Source organism: Triplophysa rosa, linkage group LG4 (genome assembly GCF_024868665.1).
Source record: "Triplophysa rosa linkage group LG4, Trosa_1v2, whole genome shotgun sequence".
NCBI lineage: Eukaryota > Metazoa > Chordata > Actinopteri > Cypriniformes > Nemacheilidae > Triplophysa > Triplophysa rosa.
Window position 1 is genome coordinate 10,138,290 of NC_079893.1, and position 23,712 is coordinate 10,162,001.

Consider the following 23,712-nt stretch of genomic DNA (forward strand, 5'->3'; position numbering starts at 1 on the left):
AGAGGAGAGAAAATTCATAAGAGAGCAGCGTATAGTTGAAAGCGCGCGTCCAGTTTTGTGCACGAGCAAAGGAAATCGGCGTGCGAGCGGAGAGATTCGCGCGCTCGTATGACAAGAATGCGCTCTCGCCTTGTAATAATGCGCTCGCGACATTTGTCATTATAATAACGCCATATTATAATGCCTTCATAAATAGGATCCAGATGAGGGTTGAGCGGGTGTGTGCGTTGACGCGGCATCGGTACTGGTGCTGCAGGTTCCACGGCCAGATGTGTTTTCTGATGCGGCCTCGATTGCTGTGTCAGTATTAACGGCAGTAGAACAAAAATCAGACGTTTCAGAGTTAGGTACCTCCACTCCTTTAGCTGTAGGTTTTTAAAAAAAAAACGTCGAATATCCATTTTGCATATCTCTTTTGCGTTTAGACTTAAGCGGGAACAGAACGAGAGGAGAGGGTCTTGACGTTTAGACTAAAGCGGGAACAGAACGAGAGGACAGTCTACTCACGCGATACTTTGAGTTTCGCGCCAGAGGAGAAAACATTAATTTTAAAAACATTAATTTTTAAATAATTTAAGCTTAACTTACTTACACTAAAATAATAAGATAATATAAAAAATTGAGAAAATGTGAAAAAAAATGTTTTAATCATAGCTCTGGCAAAATCAATTGGCTCTCGTCTGGGGGGGAGGTGCCCTCCCCGCCCCCCCAAACTCCGCCTATGACTTTAATCGATATATTCTCCTGTCTTGTCAGTGTATGGCGCGCGGTCACGAGAGCACTTCTTCTTCGTCTTCTTCTTGGACGAGAGCACTTCAAAAGTAGACAGGTTTGTGCGCCGAACGCCGCATGCCCCTATAGGATGCCGGCGCTCTGACTCACAACGCGGAAGCGCAACTCTGTATACATGCAGAAGACGAAGAAGTGCTCTCGTGAACGTGCACCATACACTGACAAGACAGAGGAGAATATATCGATTAAAGTCGGTATTTTGGTTTGTTTTTCGCACATAAAGCATGGACCAATTTAACGATGTCTTTAGTACTTTTCTGGACCTTGGCAAAAACTGACACCATGATGTCAATAAGGAGGCCTGGAAATCTCTCGGATGTCACCTAAATATCTCTATTTGTGCTCCGAAGACGCCGGAAGTTCTCTAAACATGTTTAACGCCATGTGGGTGAATAAAAAATCACACAAAGTTGATTTTTGGGTGAAATTCCCCTTTAATATGCAGAGGCAACCGTACAGTATATAATTCATAAGTAGCTGTCTACTAAAGGTAAAGATTGTTGCACTATTACTTTTACCCCCCTAATAAACATGTTTATCTATTCCAGTAATTCTAATCAAAACCAATGTTAATGCTACAGACCACTTTGCAAGATGTAAACACTGGTAAAGCAGTACTTCCAAATTAATTTTTTTTAAAATCCTACAAATATAAATATATCTTAAATGTATTCATTTAACAGTTTGGTTCAGTTATAAATGTTCTGTTGGTTGTATTCGGTTCAAACATTTGCTCAGTGTTAAAAAACTGAAACAGGAAGTTGGACCAGCATTGTTTTTGTCTTTCAAAGAGGTCTATAAAATTCCATATTAAAGAATTTTGTTTCCATCGGTGTTGCAACAGTTTTAGAAGGGCCTTTTCGGTTCTGAAATGACTGTACCCCTGTGCACAAGTCATTGATGGGTTTGTGTGATGAGTGTTTGCCTTAAAGGTGTTCAGCTCTGTGTTTTAATGCAGACCAGTCTTCCACAGTAGACTGAATCAATAATTTATTTTTGAAGTTTGCTTTGTTCACAGGGACATTTTCATGTTGGAACAGAAAAGGGTTCTGCACAAACTGTTGCAATAAAATTAGAAGCACGCATTTCTCTTGAATATCATTAGTATTAATGATTAGAAATTACTAAAGTAGGCAAACCTAACCTGTTAAATAGAAGTGGGCGTCCCAATACTTGGGATGTCCATTTTGTGTTAACCAAAGATAACGATTGTGTTTACACAACCAATGAAATATGTGGGGAGTGTTCTGGAATCCCAGTGTCACCTGGATTGAACTGATGCCACTCGTACCACAGAAACAAAACATTTCCCTTAGCATATGAATCAGTATCACCTAATAAGAGAACAACATTGCGAACGAAAGGAATAACATTGTTTTTTATTTCAAGATTGTATATCATAGAGAGGAAAGGATCCGATTTTGGTAAACTGACAGAGGACAAAGCTGACAAATTCACAATCACATTGAGGCTAATATGATATGCAAGCAATTCTTTGTGGTGACATGGTAGTTTTGTACTTCAACAGCACAGCAATACGCCCTTTTCACATGACGTCACGCATCTTCCGTTCTGCCGCGAAGCAGTGTATCATTACTTCCGCTAGCACTCCAGTTCATAAGGTGGCGGTAATGCACCTATAAGCTGATTTGCCAACCGCCAGTAAAACTCAAGAAGAAGAAATTACTTCCGCTAGCGCCTCAGAATGGAGTTTACCAAGTGGCTTGCACATCTGCCACAAATACGTCTAGATGATGCACAACGTCTTGCAGACAAATTTTTGCTAACAACAAGATCAAAGCTAGAGAAAGGATACAAATTCTTCGTTGAACAGTACCTGTTTGATTATGTATTGATTAAGTGTTTTCTTTTCTTTTTGTGTTAGCGAAGGTGCTAGGATAAGTACTTGAATACGTGTTCTGTCAGTTTTTTTTCTCACTGTTGTTAAATTCCAGCCTGACGGCAAAACGGAAGTTCTTCTTCTTTTTCTTCTTGTTTGTTGCAAGACGGATGTTATGATACACTGCTTTGCAAAAAGGCGGAAGTTAAGTGACGTCATTGTGAAAAGGGCGTATTCAGAATAAACAGAGAGAGCAAATTTTATTATTCATATATCATATTAATAGGGGTAAATATACTTGCTGTGTTTAATAAAATATAATAGAGTTAATTTTACTGAACCTCATTATCTTAGATAAATTAATATTATTTTATTATCAGCCACATTCTTTTATCACCCAATCCACTGATTTGTATGAGCTTACACCTTGAAATCAACTTTAGTTTCTAGGGTAAATAACCAACAATCATTCCAAAGTTTTTTGGTTGCATACAGAAATACAACAGCATGGGAAAAAATTGAGTATGCAGGTTGAAATGTTCAGGAATGCTATCCAAAGACCTATTAAATTCTTTCTTCAACCTATCAATAGCTTTTTTGAGGGGAAATTTGTAAGCGTATGATTGTACACACAATGCAAAACCACATGGGTTTCAAAGTAACAATAACACATTTGTGGACTTCAGTGCAAAAGCATCTTATGAAACACACAAACAACACAACTGAAAAATAATAGGCCAATCAAGAAAAGGTGGGCATCTATTTTAAATCTATTCCGTTTCATATATTTTTCTAACTCTTACTCTTAACAGTGCTACCGGTCTATAAACAACCAATTCCATCTACGCTCAAGTCCCTTTCCATACGAAAATAAAAAATTGCTTTGGATACATATATAAAACTTTCAACAATATAGATTTCTGAGGTATTTGGCTAATAAGCCAATGGGGGACGTCTAGGAAGTTGAATTACTGCAACGCAAGAACTGATTGGTCATCGCTGTAGTGAACACATACTGTAGCAACTCGCAGCGATAAAGGAAGAGTCACAAACTGTTATTTTTATAATAAGGCTACACTTTCAAATCTCTCTCTCATACGCAAACGTACGCTAACACATGCAACACACACAGCGAACAGGAAGACCACGCAGGACTTTAAGACTCCAAAGCTCCACATTAACTCTGCTTCAGTTTGATTACGAACTTTGGAAATGAAATAAAAACAAGGACAATATAATCTTTTTCATTTTCCTGAAAATGGCTTTTTTCAGGTCCACATACCTTCCTCAATCGCATGTACAGCAATGCATTGCATTACTTGCATAGCTCCCAAACCGAATAACAACGTTTATATATGAGGATTTTTAAGCTTATTCATGTCGTGTCATTCTCCTTGGAGAAACGCACGTACCAGTAAAACTAAACGACAAAAACTAGAAGGATGAACAATTTTTAGCGTGTATAAACACAATAAGTGCTAAAAGTAATGGGAAAAAGTGCACACTAACTTTTTAAGAGGATTACTACTGTATGAATCACCTAAAAAGCAATTAACATTCAAAAAACATGACCTGGAAGCTGTTACTTTTCTAACGTAAAGTAACAAAATTTGGCACTTGAGGAAATTTAATTCCTCTGCATTTTACGTGTGAAAGAAAAAGTATATACATTTTAAATAAACTGGGTAATTTGTGCTTCATGGACAAGGAAATAACATAAATTTACGACGAAAAGTAAACCTAAAGGTCTTTGCACAAACAGTCCGAAATTTTCGTATGCGTTTTTTGTATTTGACTCTCGTTTGTACGGTGTCTCTGAATTGTTATAAAAGGCCACTCAAAATGCTTGACCTATGCGAAAAACGCAGAAAATCGAACCCGGTCCGAATTTTTTTGTGACGGACGAAAATATCGGAGGCAGTGTGTAAATGTGATTGACACAACGTGAGGTCGTATGTATTTTTTAACGTGCGGAAATTTCGGACGCAAATTTCGGACTCAATGTGCAATGGGCTTAAAAGCTGTAAAAAAATTGTAAGTGCTTCTAAAAACCATGACGGCCCATATCTAAAAGTGAAGAAACAGAGAGGATCTAAAGCACACAGCATCACTATACGCATAATATAAAAATGTTAAACTCGAGCTCCAAGATAATATTTAAAAACTTGGAAGTACAAATGAAAGTTTACACTTTTCATGCAGCATATAAAATATTCATTATCTTGCTTTGTTCCTTTACGGTTGTATATGTACACGTTATGATACACAAGACTGTACAGAAAGACTCAGTTCTTTGGGTTATGTTCAGTGAAAGACTGAGACCAAACTCACCAAAGTTTTCAGTTTGGCAAAGACCATCCAAAGCTGGCGGTCCAATGTTTTGTTGCTGAAATAAATAAAGAGGCTTGGGTACCACCTGTCGGTCCCGTGAAATGTTCTGCATGGTTGCCTCAGGGGCCATCTGGTGGTTTTGTGTTCCATTCGACTGCCAAGTTGAGATCTTCATTTGAAAAGTTTTGAGATGTTGCCAGAAAAAGAAGTTTTAAAAATCGCAAGATCAAATAGCTACCGATCAATATAGCACCTGACCAATTAATTCGCAGACGGAAGATTACATCAACTGGCCCTTCCCTCTGATTAGCTGGTGTGTTCGTCAGCATTACTGAGACTGGGCACTGGTGCTGTCGGTCTGATGAGATGCGGCAGGTTTCTGCTGTTTTTGAGTCTGTGGTTTCAGTTGTTGCTGTTGTGAGGGTGTAAATGTGCCCTGCTGCTGAATAGGAAAAGCCTGCAGAATGAGTTGTGTGGACTGGTTGCCGTGGAGAAGGCGTGTGCCCTGTCAAACACACCGAAGAACAATTTAACCCTTGATAAATGTAAACAAACCTCTGTGAATATTTGTGTTTTCTCACCTGCAAAAACTGTTGTTGCTGCTGTTTTGTCTGTTGCTGTGTTGCCCCCTGCTGTTGACTTGATTGTAGTGCGGTAGCTTGAGCTAATTCTACAGATGCAGGGGACTGAGTCTGCAGCGCTATTGTTTGTGCCTGACCTTGTTGCTGTGGAAACGGGCTGTATGCTGTCACTACCTGACCCATGAACATGGTCGTGGGTACCATTACTGCGCCACAAGCCATCGGAGCTGCCACTATCTTTGTGACCAACTGCTGCCCCGTTGGAAACCTGAGACCGAGTTGGAGCAAGGCAGAAGGAGAAATGAGTGATGAATGTGATGGATAATTCATTTCTTCAAGTATTTTTTAGTAGAACAACACCAATGAGAAGAATGAGAAGATATTAAAGGCATCTGTCAATCATTTAGTATGTTCACAAGATACCCAATTTATGGAAATAATAATGTTTGAAGGAAGAGTTCACAATTCTGTCATTATTTACACACCCTCTTGTTATTTCATATCTGTATTTCTTTCTTCTGCTTAACACAAAAGAAGACATTTTGAAAATGTTGGTAACAGAAAACCGTTGGTACCCGTTGACTTGCATTGGTTTTGTGTCCATGCAATAGATGTCAATGCGGACCAGCGTTTTTGGTAACCAACATCTTTCAAAATAGGGCCGTGCACGATTAACCGAAATATATATCACGTGATTTATGCACAACTTGTGAGTGAAGTACGGTAAAATGCTGCTGCACCCGAAAGCCAAAGGGCGCTCTCGTGCAGAAACTCCAACTACGCACAGCAGAAGAAGACCATAACACATGTAGTTCTAGGAAATGCCTAAGGACATGTTTTTTTATCACTGATCCTCAAGCCTCATAATGATCATGTTTGACGGGTGTTCCTTTTTTAAATGCACGTTATAAGCGACTCAAACTCGCACTGCTTTTAGATCGAGCAGCATTTCCTACTGATCCCACGGACAAGCTTCGCATAAAAAAATGATCGATGCCTTGCATAATAGAGCCAGTTCGATTTCAGCATGATTTATTGGTAATCGTGATTAATCAATTAATTCAAAATATCTTCTTTTGTTTTGCAGGAGAAAGAAAATCACACTGGTTTAAAATGACAACTAAGTAAATGATGACAGAATTTTCATTTTGAAGGTGATCTATTCCTTAAAGAGATAGTTTCAGTTTGATTCAACCAACAAAAAAACAACTGTTTACAATGTTGTCTTGCTATCTGCAGAGTGGGCGTGTCCAAGTCAGTGGCTAAATTTGGAGACAGAACATTTGGAGAGAACATGTACCTGTTTATTGCATTGCCCTGATTTATTTTGGGTGCCAGTCCGCTGGGTATCTGCACAACGTTGGCATTAGCTGGCTGGCTTATCATCATGGTGTTGTATACCGGACCACACTGAGAAAAATAAAGAGAATACCAGAAATGATGATGTCATTCATTTAGATGATGTCATCACATGAAGTAGAAAATGACATACTTCATTATGTCATTGTTAATGGACTCTTTCAACAGCAACTTAAAGGTACTGCATATAGGCAACAGTTAGTCCACGAGGTGGAAAAAGTACAAAAATATTATACTCCAATACAAGTAGTACTACTTTGATGAAATTGTACTTGAGTACAAGTAAAGTTACCAGTCAAAAAAATCTACTCAAGTAAAAGTAGCTTGTTTAAAATTTACTCAAAGTAAAAGTTACTTAGTTACTTTTTAAAAGCGGGAGGGAGACCTTGTTTTGTGCAACACCAACATTAGTCATAGTGCCTCATTTTAAATACAGGTACATCTCAAAAAATAAGAATATTTTTTGTCACTCATTTCAGAAATATATTTTCATATATTATATATATTATATAATATTTCAAGCCTTTATTTCTTGAAATTTTGATGATTATGGCTTACAGATAATGAAAACCCAAAATTCAGTGTCTCAGAAAATTAGAATATTGCATAAGATCAATAAAAAAATGATATTTTAAACAGAAATGTTAGGCTTCTGAAAAGTATGTTCATTTCTATGCACTCAATATTTGGTTGGGCCTCCTTTTGCATGAATTACTGCATCAATGTGGAGTGGCGTGGAGGCAATCAGCCTGTGGCACTGCTCAGGTGTAATGGAAGCCCAGGTTGGTTTGATAGCGGCCTTCAGGTCATCTGCATTGTTGGGTCTGGTGTCTCTCATCATAGATTCTCTATGGGGTTCAGGTCAGGCGGGTTTGCTGGCCAATCAAGCACAATAACACCATGGTCATTGAACCAGCTTTTGGTACCTTTGGCAGTGTGGGCAGGTGCCAAGTCCTGCTGGAAAATGAAATCAGCATCTCCATAAAGCTTGTCAGCAGAAAGAAGCATGAAGTGCTTTCCTGGTAGATGGCTGCGTTGACTGTGGACTTCAGAAAACACAGTGGACCAACACCAGCAGATGACATGGCAGCCCAAATCATCACTGACTGTGGAAACTTCACACTGGACTTTTAGCAACATGGATTCTGTGCCCCTCCTCTCTTCCTCCAGACTCTGGGACCTTGATTTCCAAATGAAATGCAAAATTTACTTTCATCTAATAAGAGGACTTTGGTCCACTGTGTTTTCTGAAGTCCACAGTCAACGCAGCCATCTACCAGGAAATTTTAGCTGACCTTCTGCTGACAAGCTTTATGGAGATGCTGATTTCATTTTCCAGCAGGACTTGGCATAATAAATAAAGGCTTGAAATATTTCAGTCTATGTGTAATGAATCTATATAATATGTGGGTTTCACTTTCTGAAATGAGTGACAAAATGATTTACCGTTGTAACCTGATCGTTACCATGGCAACATGTTCGCCGTTGATCGCAGTTAACAAGAAACATGAATCCCAAGAGTTTAATCCTTTGATACGTATCTGCTGTTTTCGGCCAAAGACTGGTTAAGTGAGGCAATTTGAACTAAAACACAGACAGAGACACTGTGTTTTGTTTATGTTCAGAGCTTCACAGCGCGCTCTCGTGGTGTTGCCATGTTTAAATATTTTTAAGAGCTTTGCATTTGTTGTTCAGTCTTTTCTTATGAAGCTGCAGATACACTATATAGTTAATAAAGTGAACAGTTGCGCGTAGTGGTTTTTTGCCTTATTAAATGTGTCGATGTGTAGGTTTATTTTGGGCTTGTCATTGTTTGCTGTTCTTATCAACAATATGATCTGGCAACACGGTCATTTCCCGACAGGGCTGGTGAGGCTTTCAAAATGCATGAAATAGCAAACACATTTTCATATGACTTTCTTGCACCGCGCTTACAGAAGAGAGAGACATATGATGCACGTTTAAATATGTCATTAAAGCAGAAGTTGTTCAGTTCGGTTCCATTCACACTGCGTAAATGTGGTGCAGACACATTAGTGAACAGTGCGTCTACAAAACGAGATTAAACACTTACCATATAAAGCATTATGCGCCAATGTCGTTTTGACTTTTACTATACAGTTCAAACTTCTTATAAGTTACCAATGCAACAAGGGTACGAGCATTATTTAAACAAATATTATTTATCTTACCTATAAAAATCTTGCACATTAGGATTTTTATAAGATACTAGTTTGCACAGCGTCCATAATCCTGTCTTGAAGCTGAAATGGTTGCTTAAATATGGCCAGGGGTTTAACTTCATGGTCTTCAGCAGTTAAGAGTTTGATAGGGTTTCACCTTAGGACAGGTGCACTATACCGAAGTTAACTTAGTCTCCATCGCTCTTCTGATCGGCGCAAACTCGCATCCATTATTCACTAGAGTAATTTCAGGTCACGTTTTTTTCCTTGCATTGTTTTCATTATTTATTTACTCAGTAACGGATGTGATTTTAAATATAACGAAGTACAATACATCACACAAATCATACTTAAGTACAAGTAAAATTACAGATTGTAAAAGCTACTTAAAAAAGTACAAGTACACAAAAAAACCTACTCCATACAGTAACGCGAGTAAATGTAATTCGTTACTTTCCACCTCTGGTCCACGATCATTAGAAATGATGTGCTTTATGTTATATAAACATAAACCACAACATAATTAAAGTGGCCCTAACACACACGGTTTCTGCCAATCTCATATTAATCTTGAGTACCTATAGAGTAGTAATGCATACTTCGTATCTTCGAAGAGTATTTAGTTTGATCACATTTATAAAAGAAAGATACAGCTGTACGATTATTTCCGAAAGCATACGGCGCGTGTGGGGGGGAGGGGTAGGCTGAACTAAAGCACGTGCGCACCCATTGCCAACAAAACACAGACATCAGTTTCACTCACCGCATGCTGTTCATGTCCGGCATCTTTTAGCGCTGGGAAGGATCCATATATCAGTTTCAAACGATCTCCAAATCCAGCGGCATATCCACCATTTATATAACATTCATCACCCAAATGCAGTGAACAAACAAACACCTGAACTTCGCGAACGTTTGCTCTCTCTCTCTCTCCTGCACACAAGTGAAAGTGACGTCTACGCATGCTCCTTCTCCTGCTCTCCTTGCTGCCGCGTGGGCGTGCCATGTGCTTTTCCGGAAGAATTGTCCAATAAGGGACTAAGAAAAATTGTTACGAAACAGTTTTATATGTTCGAAAAAAACTTTCCGAAACCTGTACGATCGCTGGGGGAGTGTATCGAGCACAGAAATACTACGTAATACGCCCAACTCGTATTTTGACAAGTTGACCATGTTAAGCATGAGAAAACAGCACGTTTAACATTGTAAAGAAGTCAGAATGCATGACAGCACCCCTTTAAAATATCAAAAATATCAACCTGATAATTAAATGTTACTGTAATGTATTGATTATTCAATTGAATACTTCATTATAATTCTAGTGTACATGGTTGAGTGCACATTGGTTGTACATTTATTATTGGGGCGCATCATGGGATTTTAAAAAAGCCACTCAATAATGTCCACTATGGTTTCAGACACCACTAAAAATGGCTGTGAAATGGTGTAATAAGGGTATGGGGGTTATTTCCGACAAAGCCACAGTGTTTCCGGAATTGAAAAACATTCTAAACAAAAGTATTGTTCTTAATGTTCTATATTGTGAGTTTGGTCGAGTGGCTGCACACAATAAAACCAAAAACAGATTTGCCATTTGGTATTAGACCAAAATGATATATGTTCTCGGCAGCGGGGTAAAACGGAAAGATGGATACTCGTTCAACATTTTTTTTCTCGTAAAAAAATTGCAAATGAGTGGTGTCCCTTGTTATTTGCTTAAACCGCAACTGATGAGACACAAACAGTGTCATGTGGGTAGTGACCTGCCAGTGTCAAGAGAATATGAAAGGACCCAAATAAATAATTCCTTAACTTATTACTAGCTGCTGTTAAATGTTAACAGGTGCATTGTGTACATTTACAACAGCCTGAAATCCTTTTGCAGTCATGCATCGTATCTAGATATAATACAGATAATATCCTTGCATAGCAAAAAAAAAACTCATTTTCAGTTGTACAACTGTTAAAAACCACATTAAATAAATAGAACGTAACCGAGTCATGGTCAATAATTAAAAGGAATTGTTGTCGCAGCCAATATTTACCGCGGAGCTCTGTAGATTCGGTTGCAGGGAACGTGAAGCCAGCTGCTGTGGAAGTGCTTGTTGTTGTGGAACAGTCCCACTGTGTGCTGTGCTTGTCACGTTTTGACCCTGTATAGCTACAAAACCAGTCTGCGCCCCAACCCCTAAAATGCTAGTTTGAGTTCCACCGACTTGCGGCAACTGCACGCTGAGTCCACCCCCCGACTGCTGCAGAATCATCTGAAAAACATCATATAAATAACATGCCTTTGCCGCCATGGCAACAAGACTGTCAATACCAAAATTACTGTGTACACTATCACATATGGCTTTGTTCTTGTGGCTCATTTGGTATATATACAGTACATATATATTCATGAATATACATTTATGAATGTTCAATGGCAATCGGTACCATGACTTTAGTCCTGCTAAAAGCAATGTACTATCAGTTGAGTGACAGGAAGTGTCTGCTGACAGCATATGATGTAAACGTGAATGTATGAGTGTATATACCGGAGCTCCTTGTCCCTGAACTCTCTGTAGCTGCTCGTGAATCTGTCTCAGTTCTTCCTGCTGTTTCTGAATGTTGACTTCTATCATGCGTGTCCGCTGCTCCAGCTGATCTTTTAAGTGCTGCATCGCATTCAACTGCGCGGAGAACTACACACATAAAACACAGAAACAAAAACAGTGTGGGTAGTGACCTGCCAGTGTCAAGAGAATATGACAGGAGCCAAATAAATAATTCCTTAACTTTATAAAGAGTGTTTTCTGCATCGTTCTAGTTATGTTTAATACAAAAACAGCACTATAGTGTTACAGAACAGTCCTCGGCACAATACCGTGGCATTAAAACTCACAAGGCTCACAGGGTGAGCACCCCCTGCTGGCCTCAACTGTTTTAACAGCAATATACTTCAAGTGAAACCAAAGAATGAACTGGTGTGAAGTCTTTTCGAACTAAATCTGGCCAAATCTGTTTTTCGAGTTTGTTTCGGTGGTTCAGGAAAGCTTCATGCACTCAAAAAAAATAGTTTGTTCAATGAACTTAAATTAAGGGATACTACTCAAAGCAATTGGTTTAGGTCTGTACAACACGAATAAAAAAAGTTATTTCGTTTGAGCCAACTTAATCTAATTTAATTCCTGTGTTTTACTAGCAATACCACATCAGTAGACGAATTTGTTCAATGAAATAAATGAAGGAAAGGTTCTCCACACAATTAGTTTAGGTCTGAACAACAAATATAAAACAAGTTCATTCAAACAAATGTTTTGCTGAACCAACTCTTAAACACCTAAATGCCTTTGGTGCAAGAAAATGACATGTTGGGTGTGACCTGTGGCTCCGCCCACTTTGACACAAGCATTTTTAATGGCCCTAAAACTAGTATACAGTATGCTTTGAGGCCTTTCACCTACTAGCTATATGCGGTACCGAGGTACATATCATTAAATTCTTGCTGCTGCTTGAGACAGAAGTGTGTCTAAAAGAAAAGTTTTGAGTGTCACAGAGTTAGCTCTTCAAAAGTATGACATTTACAAAAAAAGCTAAAAACCATCAGCAGCACTTTGTCTGCGTCACACCGAATTACAACCTGAGTGGGCGGATTCTCACCAAGGCATTAGGCTGAACCTGCTGCTGTGGTTGCGGTTGTTGGCTGATCTGGACAGGAGAGCCAGTTTGAGTGGTGTTCTGGGAACTCATGGACTATTAACACAAATGAAACCAATGTGATTATTCAGCAGCTATGATAATGAAAAATCACGTTACGCATGAGGATAATTAACAGGAAGTGTTAGATGTAGAAATGAAGATGTAAGTCTCACCTGTGTGCTGACAGAGGAACGGCACTGTGGTGTCATATCAACAGTGGGGGGCCGGGGCGGAGTGCTCACATCCATCTGTAGCTTAGAAGGAGTGGCTGAGGACAAGTTTTTTTGTGCCATAAGTGATTCAGTGAAAGTGAAACTGCATCAGAAGGCCAAGCTTGTGGTTTTAAAAGCTTACATGTGCAGGTGTTGTCAGAGACGGCCGTGTGCGAAGACTTGTAGGAGCTCCGTGAGGATGTGGAGGGTGTTCGGCTGTTGCTGAAGCGCTCCAGAACCTCCTTCAGAGAGGATGTGTTCAACTGTGATTTAGAACCAGAATTCTGACACAGAATCAGAGCGAGAGGGTAAAATGGAAAATATCAGCAGTTATTGACAGACATGTCTTCTTTTAGTGGCTGATGCTTATAAACAGTACTGACAGAATTATATTTTATAATGTCTTGGTTTTTTGCTAATTAGATGCATATAAAATAGCAACATATCATTTTGCACAATATTTATTTGAACTTAACTTCTAAATAGGGATGTTGCGGTGATGGAATTTTCCCACCGGTTAGTCGACATGTAAAAACACCGGTTGTACCGGTGACACCGGGGGTGGGGGGGTTTGCTGTGGGGTGGTCAAGGAAGGGGCCCATGTGCATGACGCGTTTTACTTTCAGTTTTAAAATAGCGGCAATTCGGGAACGGCAACTGCTTGAATTCATGGTGGATTCAATATCTTTTCTTAATAAAACACACAAAACTATAAAAAAGTACAATGACATTTGCTTATATGAAACACAGACCACAGACGAATTAATCACAGCACACATCAAGCAAAACATAAATAAGAAACGAAAATAAAAAACATTTACGTTAGCCAAGTTGCCTAGATTAACAAAACGAGTAATCACGGCACACATTGTGCAACAAATAAATAAACAAATAAGAAGGGAATACGAAACGAAAAACATTTATGTTAAATAAATAAGAAACGAATAAGAAAGGAAAACGAAACGAAAAACGTTTATGTTAAATAAATAAGAAACGTATAAGAAAGGAATACGAAACGAAAAACATTTATGTTAAATAAATTGCAAAGCACCGGCTTTTGAAAATTAGAACAAAAAGAAAATTAAACCTTAACCGGCTCTTGACAACAGTGCTTACATAATTCTACTACGTTCTTTGCCAGAAAAGCCTCCGCCATCATCTTGTCAGTCAGCACTTCACATTCTCCTCAGATGATGAATAAAATCTGACTCCTGCTGCTGATCTTTGCCGCGACACTTGTTCCGCTTACGCTGAATGCAGCAGCCGCGCAACTGTAGTTTGGTCTTTGACTAAACTAATTTATTTATTACTATAAAAATGTTAAATTACGAAGGGGGTCGGTGCGCGGTGGACAAGTGATGTTATCGGTAGGCGGGTGGACACTGACTATCGCAACAAGCCTGCTTCTAAATATTTGATGTGTGCTATCTATTGAAGAGCCATTTGCCGCTTTATGATTTAAAAACTATTCGATCTGCCTTGAATATGCAATTTTATCACCACTTTACTTAGCCTATTAAGTATGTGAGAGTAATTTCTCATTTTGGTGTAAAGAGCTTCTTACCTTGTCTCCCTTCAGCTCAGGGGGTGAATCTTCTATACCCATCTCTCTCCTCCGCTCCGCTCGCACTTCAGCGTAACTACAGACGCAAAATTTCAGAGCAAAGTTAAGTTCATTGTGGGCATGTGTCTGGTTTATGTAGTAGTGTGTAGGATGATCTAGAGAGAATACCTCACAACAGTGTGTGTGCACACAATGAACTCTGGTCGTGAGTTCCACTGGTGATAGGTGATGTAGTAATTAGTCTGAAGCCAAATCCACTGCTGCCCTTTAGTCAAAAAGCGATAATAGCACGATTTCCCTTTTCCAAACTGCATTACTACAAGCAGAAAGAGAGAAGCAGGTATAGCGAACATCAAAGCACAGTCTAAACAAAACAAAAATATCAATATCAATGTAACATTTTACATAAATCAAAATGTACACAACATATAAAATTCTCAGTGGCATGACTCTTTCATGTTATGTCATCATTGGTTAGGCCCAAAAATCATCTTTTTCTATTGAAAGCCATTATATGTGCTCGTTGAACACTTGACTATTCCTTACACAAGTGAATTTAAATAAAGCCCTTTTCATACAGAGATCCTGGAAAATACACGGAAAACGTATCCAGGAATTTGCCTCAGGATGGTTATATTTTGTACATTCACACTGCCAGTGATTTTCTGGAATCTGTGTGTGTGTTCACACACATCGCGTGAAGATCCCGTAAAGACACGTGACGTAATATACTGCAATGTAATGTTATGTGCATTTTTTAGTCGTGAAAATTGGGCTGATCACGGTGAAGGATATTTCCTTGCGGTGTTTTTAGGTAGCTAAATAGCGCAATTTGTTATTATTACTGCCTTCCTTTATTTAGTGCCAAATGTATTGTTGTTTTTTTGCAAATGACAAAGACGTCAGTTGTAAAACAAACTTTTTTTATTTCTATTTTTTATTGGTAAATGCAGAACAACGAGGAGCGTTGAGGCACAAGAACACAAAGTAGGCTATAGCTCAACGAGATTACGCTAAATATAAGATAAATATAAAATGTCAAATGAAAATAAATAAAAGCAAATTGTTCAGTGCAAATTTACAGAGCCTTAATGAAAAAATGTAACAGAATGCTGCAAAGTAAAAATTAGCCAGTATTTTTACAACAGCCTAATTGCAATACAAAAGGCACGGTATGATATTTTTTCAGTAATATGATGTACAAAAATGTGAGTTTAAAAAGAAGTGTATCGGTTTTTTTAAACAAAGTTTGAGAAACTTTTTTAGCATTTAGATTTTGTAACCATTTCGGAATAAGCTCACACAAATTATTTACGATTTATTATAGACGCGTGTCATCAGTACACGGCTTTTACAGCATTGTTTCTGCCTTTTTCTGCCTTCTCCGGGACTGATCCCGTTAATGTTCCCCTTTCCGGAATCACTTTTCGGTGTGTTTGCGTTCACACAGAAGGCACTCTGGCAATTTTATGGCAATTTTCTGGGATCAGCGGTCTGTGTGAATGGGGTTTAAGCCATGTGATTTATCCAAATTATGTTAATTACTCTTGTCAAACAAGAGTTGTTTTTGCATTTCATCTGTGCTATTTTTTATTGTACAAATACGTCTTAGGCTGTTGCATTGCCACAAAAGCTGCATTGTTTAAACAAAGTATTTAACTTATAATTTAATAATTTATTATTTTAACTTATACTATAAAACGAATGCATGTCGAGGCATAATTTTCCAGCAGCTCCATAAATGATCAAATAGCAACACGAGTGCAAAGATGGCCGAGCAGCTGCCACAGAGACCAATGTGAATGCTAATGGATGGTTTTCCTCCGTTTATGTTTGGCCTGCCTGTTATACTCACAGTGCTCGTGACATTTGGCCAGTGAATGCAGGTCGTCTACATGATAGTAGTCGTAGCCTGATGTCCCCAGGACTTCAAACGGCATGTAACCAATGATCGGTGGTGCTCTGGAACACATATAAACCTTAAAAGTCTGGATAATGTTGAGTAATGAACACAAACACACACACAGCGTGTGTACAACCTGTGATCTAATAGAAGAAACTTCCACTCCAGACTGTGTCGAGATGTGAATTCTTCATTGGGCTCCTGGACCATGCACATCTCCTGTACATAACCAATAAGGACACACAGGTCAATACGGGGTTGTGTCTGCCCGTAATTCCTGGTAATAATACGTTCCTGTGGTTGTTTGAGCTTGACAGAGATCCCAAGCTAATATACCGTGAAACTGCATGACATACTGATCGCTTATCCACTTACTTTGATGAACTGGGGTTTGGCAAGCCGCACAGTCGCGATGAAACAGACTTGATCGTCAAAGGCTGGTTGCAAAGTACGCTGTATAATTCCCTCGAGGCCGTTTCGGGTGGTGAGAGGCACTGTAAGAGAAAAAAAAGAAAATGAAGAGAAAAGGAAATCATCTGCTCTTGATAGACATTTAAGAAAAACTAGAAAGAAACGAAACACGTACTGTTGGCAAGTGACTTAAAGTGGCCAATAAACTTGACATATTCATACACGGGTGGTTTCTTGGGATCCAAGGAACCTCTGAGCATGTGACAACAAAACTCCATCTGGTTCTTGTCTAAAAAAGAACACATAACACAGATCAGGTGAATAATGGGTATTAAGATGGGTTAGTACACGTAGGCAGAGACAATGTAGAAAAACATAAACAATTCTAGCTCAAAATACTTGAGAAGGAACAGAAAAAGGAACAGTTTATCCAAAAATGAAAATCATTCATTTACTCAAGTTGTTCCAAATGTGTATAAATGTCTTTGTTCTGATGACCACAGAGAAAGATATTTGGACGAATTCTTGGCCACCACCGACTACATTCTTCAAAATATCTTCTTTTTTGTTCAACACAACAAAGAATTTTTTCCAACTGTTGTAGTCAATGGTGGCCAAGAACTGTTTGGTTACAAACATTCGTCCCAATATCTTTCTCTGTGGTCATCAGAACAAAGACATTCATACAGATTTATTTTATACAGAACAACTTGAGAGTGATAATGACAGAATTAAAATTTTTGGGTGAACTGTGATTTTTTTACACTCACTTTTGAGGTAATCAGAGCTGAGGTTTGCAATATCAGGGTGCGAGGCAAGTGCTTTGTACACTTCTGAGTGCTCTGCCAATGGAAGGACGTTTAAAAGGTTCTGGTCAACCAGGTCTGACTGAAACACAATAAGATATTGTACAGGATTGACATTAACAATGATGCAATGGCCCAGGGTCAGTGTGAGAGTTTCTGGGTACATTTTTGTTGATCATGTTTCATCTCAGTGCACTGTCTTTAACGGACAATGAATGCAGTCTTGTGCGACATCACGAAAGATACCACTCAGCTAAGCTAAAACCAACTTTTTTATTAAGATAACGTTAAATGCTTTGGTGATTGATATTGCTTCATTTGTGATGCATGGACTGTTAAATGCTCGTCGTCTTAATTCAGAAATGTAAATTATGAAAGGAATAAGCCTATTCCCAAATATGAGTTGGAGAGGTCAGAAGCTTTTTTAGGTGCTGAGTACTGCAAAATATGAATAAACCAATTTGTGTTGGGTTTTTTTGTGCATTTTACACAGAAGACGTTTTTCTATTCTGCTGAACTGCTTTTATGTTGTTTTTCTACGTAAACACGCTCTAGATGGACGTGTTTAACTGTTATGCCTGCGTCTCGCACCGTTTGCAGCGTCTCTCACATAAGCGCCATGGTTTTAAGACACTGTGTCAAGTTGAAATGATTTCAATCATTTCAAAACAGCGCAGCTCCTCAATGTCAGTTCTACAGCAGTGGACCAATCAGAAGACCCTGAAGGCGGGACAAGTCTGTTATCAAAAGAGTGCCACGAGACCCTTGCGGTTTGCGCTGCGCTTTTTCAAACCATTCCTGAGTGCTGTGTCATGTGTTTTTAGACGCAAAGATGCGTTTTGTGCGAACTGCTCCTATGTACTGTGTATTTGGGCATAGGTGCACCACTGTTCTCCTAAAATATGTGATGCCAGGAGGCCTTTGAAACGTCAGTGCCCAGGGCACATCAAAGTTATAATCCGTCCCTGCACATAATACTGTATATGTCTGTGTACTGTGCGTATTTATTTTGTATCTATAAACACATACACATGCATGAATATGTTTAAGAAAAAATATAAAATATAAACATTTATATATAATTTACATTATTGGTTAATATAAATATACGTCAATATTTCCTAAATATGTATACATGTATGTGTATGTTTATGTGTTTATAAAGCAAAAATTAATATGTACAGTACACAGACATATAATGTAAACACAAACTTAAATTGTGATTAATCGTTTGACGGCCCTAATATTTAATCATGTGGTTTTCTATGTTTTATGTTTACATTCAACAATTTCCTGACTTCCGTGTTGGTTTCCAACCTGCATTCACAAGAGCACCATGTCGCGATGACAGTGCATCCAGGGTCAGCACCGCACGACACATGCGTGTGGTGCTGACGCGCATGCTTTAAAAGTTGGTTGCGTTGCAGTCTATGGGGGAGTCAGAAAGCTACCGCACCTCAAAAAAACTATCTTAATTTGTGTTCCAAAGATGCACGGATGTCCTAGGTTTTTTTATGGGTGAGTAATTCATGACAGAATTTTCAGTTTTCGGCGGAGTAACCCTTTAAAACTATAGCTGTCATGCTGTTACATTATAGCTATACTGTATATGAATATCATTTGCGATAACGTTTTTGTAAAGAAAATGTAATTAAAACACATAAATATTTTGTTTGTGATTGAAAGGGTGTTACATAACTGAATTACTGTCTCAACTAAGCTAGAAGAAATAAAATACTGTTACATGAAAAAATGTAAAATAGTATATACCCAATATTATCTACTTACAGGCAGATGTTCAAGTAGAGAGGTGATGCTTTCTGAGACATAAATGATGTTGCCATCTGTCAGCATTACTATAAAGAACCCATCCAGTGCCTTAACATCAAAACAAACACACAAAAGCATAACTAAAAAGAAACCAGAAAAAGATGGGTAAAAAATGTAATGTATTACAGATAAAAGACAATGAATGCATCCATATTCTACATCCTTCAAAAAATGGAAAACAAAAAAGGAAACCGACATTTTGCCCACAGCATGTCTCACCTCCAGCATCAGCTGTGTAAACTCCTCATTGCTAAGAAACGGTGGCTTCCAATCCTGTTTGATCTCGCTCGACTCGGACTGTGCGGCAATTTCTGCATGTGAACCCAAACACTTCCTTTAAACAAGATTACTTGGGATACATACTAACTATACAGTACCTAAAAGCCAACAGACCCTAATAGCAGGTGGCTCTCGCTGCATGTTTCAGGTGCTAAATGTGCGTGTTTCTGTATTTACATTGACCTTTATCCTTTTAAGAGATATTTTGCGCAAAGGTCTTATTATTTGATTATACTTCCAAATGTTGAGTTTACTAGTCAAGTAAGGATGCATTAACCCATTGGCCATTCCAACAGTTTTGTCAGATAAATAAATACATTGAAACGTATTTCTTTAAATTTGCTTAATTATATTATTAACAGAATGTTACTGTTAAAATTTAGTCATAGTTAGAATATGTTCACACTGCCACCAAAATCCGATTTTTTGCTCATATGTGACCCAGATCTGTTTACTGCATGACAGGGTGAACAGGACAAACTACATGGAATCTGATCTTTTTAAATCTGATCTGAGCCACTTCTTGGGCCCCGTTTACACTGCAGTTCTTGATGCCCAATTCCGTTTTTGTGATATCTGATATCTGCATTTACACTACAGTGAAACAACCCAAGTTAGAAGTACTGACCGGTAAAAGGAAGAAACGTCATTTGCCACGTCACTCATTTTTTACATAGACTGCAGAACTATTATTATGGGAAATGAAATTACTTAAATTATTTTTGGGGGGATAAATTTTGTATTTAACATTATTAAATCAGTTGTTTGGCAAACGGTTCCTTTAGTAAATAAATATGTTGTACCAGCAATATGTCCAAATATAACGTGGTAATAGTTGCATATGTCAACGTGCGCAAGAGAGTACCGGAACCTTTTTTTCCCACTTCAAGCACTGGCCCTTTTCATATAGAGATTTTGGAAAATGCATGCGTAATGTGTGCCGGGATTTGTCCCTCAGTGTGCATATACACATAAAGACACGTGACGTTAGGCTACTGTAATGTAATGTTATGTGCATATTTTTTAATCATGAACATGAAGGAATTTCCCTTGCGGTGTTTTTAGGTGGCTCAATAGTGCGGTTTGGTTTTATGTTATTACAACTTTTCTTATTTAGTGCCAAATACGTCTCTGTTTTTGGGTTATTATTATGTAGCACTTGTTGTTTATTAAATGTTTATTTAAATAATTTTTATTTATTTATTGGTAAATACAGAACAACGACCATCTCCTTTAATGAGAGAAGGATTAGCTACTTTGAGCCAGTTTATGCTCCATATATAAGATATGATCTGTCAAATGAAAATAAATAAAAGCAAATTTTTATGCGTCTTTAGTGCGTTTTTACAGAGCCTCAATACACATTAAAACGGAACGCAGCGGAGTTCTAACAAAGTAAAAATGAGTCAGTATTTTTGAAACTACAATACAAAATGCACAGGATATTATAGCAGGGCAATTTTCAGTTGGACTATATGACGTAATAAAAAAAGAGCTCAAAAATGACTTAAACGGTTTTTAAACAAAGTTTGAGAAAGTTTTTATTATTATTTAAATCATACAAACAAGTTCTTGCAGACCGAACAAAACACCTGTCAATAAAGCAGACTGCACATGATATTACAAAGACCATACATAAACACTTAGGTCTGTATATGTTCACCATGTTTATGTTCTTTACTATGTTTTTATTAAGGAAAAATATAGGTAAATGCTTCGTCAAGTGTTTATCCTATTAAAAGTTAAGCGGGTGTCTGCAGAGAAACTCAAGCTTCTCCGCTATGTGGAACAGCAAAGTGTTTTAGGTTGCTGAGCGATCGTGTTTATTGAGGCGATTTGTATTTTTATGTTGATAATTTTGATTTTGTGATAGATTTTGAGTAATTTCAAACTTTAAAACTGCATTTAAGCAGACAGCGCTACTTTCTTAAGTTTCAGTTTGGGGATCAGGACGTACTGATTTAGCTAAATACGAATATTTTTCGAATAATTGGCGAACTCGCTTAACTTTGTTTTCTGCCAACTAACTGTAGGCCTATGGAAATTTTACGGGATCATCTCTGTGTGAAAGGCAGTGTTGGGCAAATTACTCTGGAAATGTAATTAAATTACTGATTACTCCTTTTAAAAGTAATTAAAGGTCTCCTCAGACGAGCACTTTCAACAAGTTGGTATGATTTATTAGGGTCTTCATGAAATGTCTGGAACATATTTTGCTTAAAAACACTCAATGGCTGTTTAAACAAAACCCTTCTTGCCTCGTCAAAAACAGCTATGCTCACAGCAACCCGTTTTGGTGCATGTCTCTTTAAATGATAATGAGTTACAGCCCACCCCACCCCCCTTCCGTCCGGCGTGTCAACAACACACACGTGTAGTACTGCCATGGCAATGGTTTAGCTAAATGATATTTCCTGAATTCCTCTGCGGTTAGTTTCATCTTAAACGTCTCAAATCATTCGTCCGGAGACAAAAAAATCAGTCACAGCAAACAGCGCATCCTAATGCGCTTATGTTGTGCATGTATGCTTACCTAAAATCCACGGAATCCATTGCAGATCTCAGTGGAATTACAGGGATTTTAGCGCTTGTCATTGACAAGTTATAACGTTACACACACAACATGAGAGCTAGTTTGCTGTGACAGATTTTTCAGCCTAAGCACGAATGATTTGAGACGTTTAAAACGAAACTAACCCCAGTGTTCACCCCTGTTCATTAGCAAAACAAACAGCTTGCCGCAGTTAAACATATTGATGCACATAATGTATTAACATTCATACAGCTAAACTCCAAGTGTCCATCTGCACTTATATACAGTAAGTTTAACACTGGCTTTGAATGTTCTATTTTGCCCGTGACTGACTTGGCTCCCTTTGCTATCATATGCTAACGTTATCCTCCTATATATACGGTACATTTACGTCAATTCAGACTGTTGATAAATATTACTTACATCGGCAGTTTTGTCTCGTTCAGTCGGTCTCGATCCCTCTTGAGGAACAACTTTGAAGCTAATCCTGCTTGTACTGTCCCAGGTTGATAAAGCACTCCGGCTTGAAGTGATTTGCGCAAACAAGCAGGTTTTTACTTATGGTTTCTGATGGATTTCCACTAAAAATAAAATAAATCCACTCCTGTCTTTTCCTAGGTTTGTACTCTGTGCAGCGACTACATTGCATGTTGTCCACAAACTTTACCCATGGCGTCACGGTGGGTGGAACTGTGTAGATTAAGGGGCGGTAACATTATAATAAAATCCGCTTTGGACGTCACAATCGGAGTGAAATCTGAAAGGATCGATTTCTCACACGCTTGCAGGGAAAGGCACACCAAAACAAACTTACTGAGTTCTTATTTTACACATTTTCTGGGTTGCTAGATGCACCGGGGACCCGATTATAGCACTTAAACACAGAAAAAGTAGGGTTTTCATCTGATGTCTCTAAGTTACTGGTCTGATTACTTTATTTCAAAAGTAATTAGTTACACTACTCGTTGCATTACTCGTTACATTACTACTCCCCCACCCCTCAAAAACACAAATTAACCTCTTTAGCCTTCTCAAGACTAAACTTTATTGGGAAGTGCATACTCTACTCTATCTCTTCTTTAATTATTTTAATACATTCTTTCTGCTTATTCCATACTAAAGCCTGTCATAAATAATAATAATAATTAAACTCTGTGACATTTTACCTTAAAACATTTTTTCATGCGTTAACTAGTATTTCTTTTTATATATGATTTATTTATTGAGTTTTCAACAAAAAGAACAGACACAGACCCTTATATACATCTGAGTGGGTAATATAAAACAGACCAGTGAATGAGGTGAGGTAAGCACTAATAACAGAGAGTGGTGTTACTTAGGACAAGAGGATAAAGTTTGTCAAAACCCACACAGAATTACAAACCTGGAAACACATTATACCAA

At 38.2% G+C, this 23,712-nt stretch overlaps 1 protein-coding gene across 1 annotated transcript in view; it reads right to left on the bottom strand.

The window, feature by feature from the left end:
• Positions 1-5,178: 5,178 nt before the first annotated feature.
• clockb (clock circadian regulator b) overlaps positions 5,179-23,712 on the bottom strand; it is a 28,548-nt gene continuing 10,014 nt past the window's right edge. The window contains exons 5-21 of the mRNA XM_057331160.1: positions 19,716-19,807; positions 19,455-19,544; positions 17,631-17,748; positions 17,036-17,149; positions 16,825-16,943; positions 16,586-16,668; positions 16,402-16,508; positions 14,715-14,862; positions 14,547-14,622; positions 13,125-13,266; positions 12,944-13,038; positions 12,732-12,824; positions 11,627-11,773; positions 11,132-11,350; positions 6,845-6,954; positions 5,545-5,812; positions 5,179-5,468 (exon numbers count right to left, since the gene is read on the bottom strand). Of these exons, the coding sequence (XP_057187143.1) occupies positions 5,292-5,468; positions 5,545-5,812; positions 6,845-6,954; positions 11,132-11,350; positions 11,627-11,773; positions 12,732-12,824; positions 12,944-13,038; positions 13,125-13,266; positions 14,547-14,622; positions 14,715-14,862; positions 16,402-16,508; positions 16,586-16,668; positions 16,825-16,943; positions 17,036-17,149; positions 17,631-17,748; positions 19,455-19,544; positions 19,716-19,807 (2,198 nt within the window). The 3' untranslated portion in view covers positions 5,179-5,291. The remainder of the gene's footprint in view (positions 5,469-5,544; positions 5,813-6,844; positions 6,955-11,131; positions 11,351-11,626; positions 11,774-12,731; positions 12,825-12,943; positions 13,039-13,124; positions 13,267-14,546; positions 14,623-14,714; positions 14,863-16,401; positions 16,509-16,585; positions 16,669-16,824; positions 16,944-17,035; positions 17,150-17,630; positions 17,749-19,454; positions 19,545-19,715; positions 19,808-23,712) is intronic.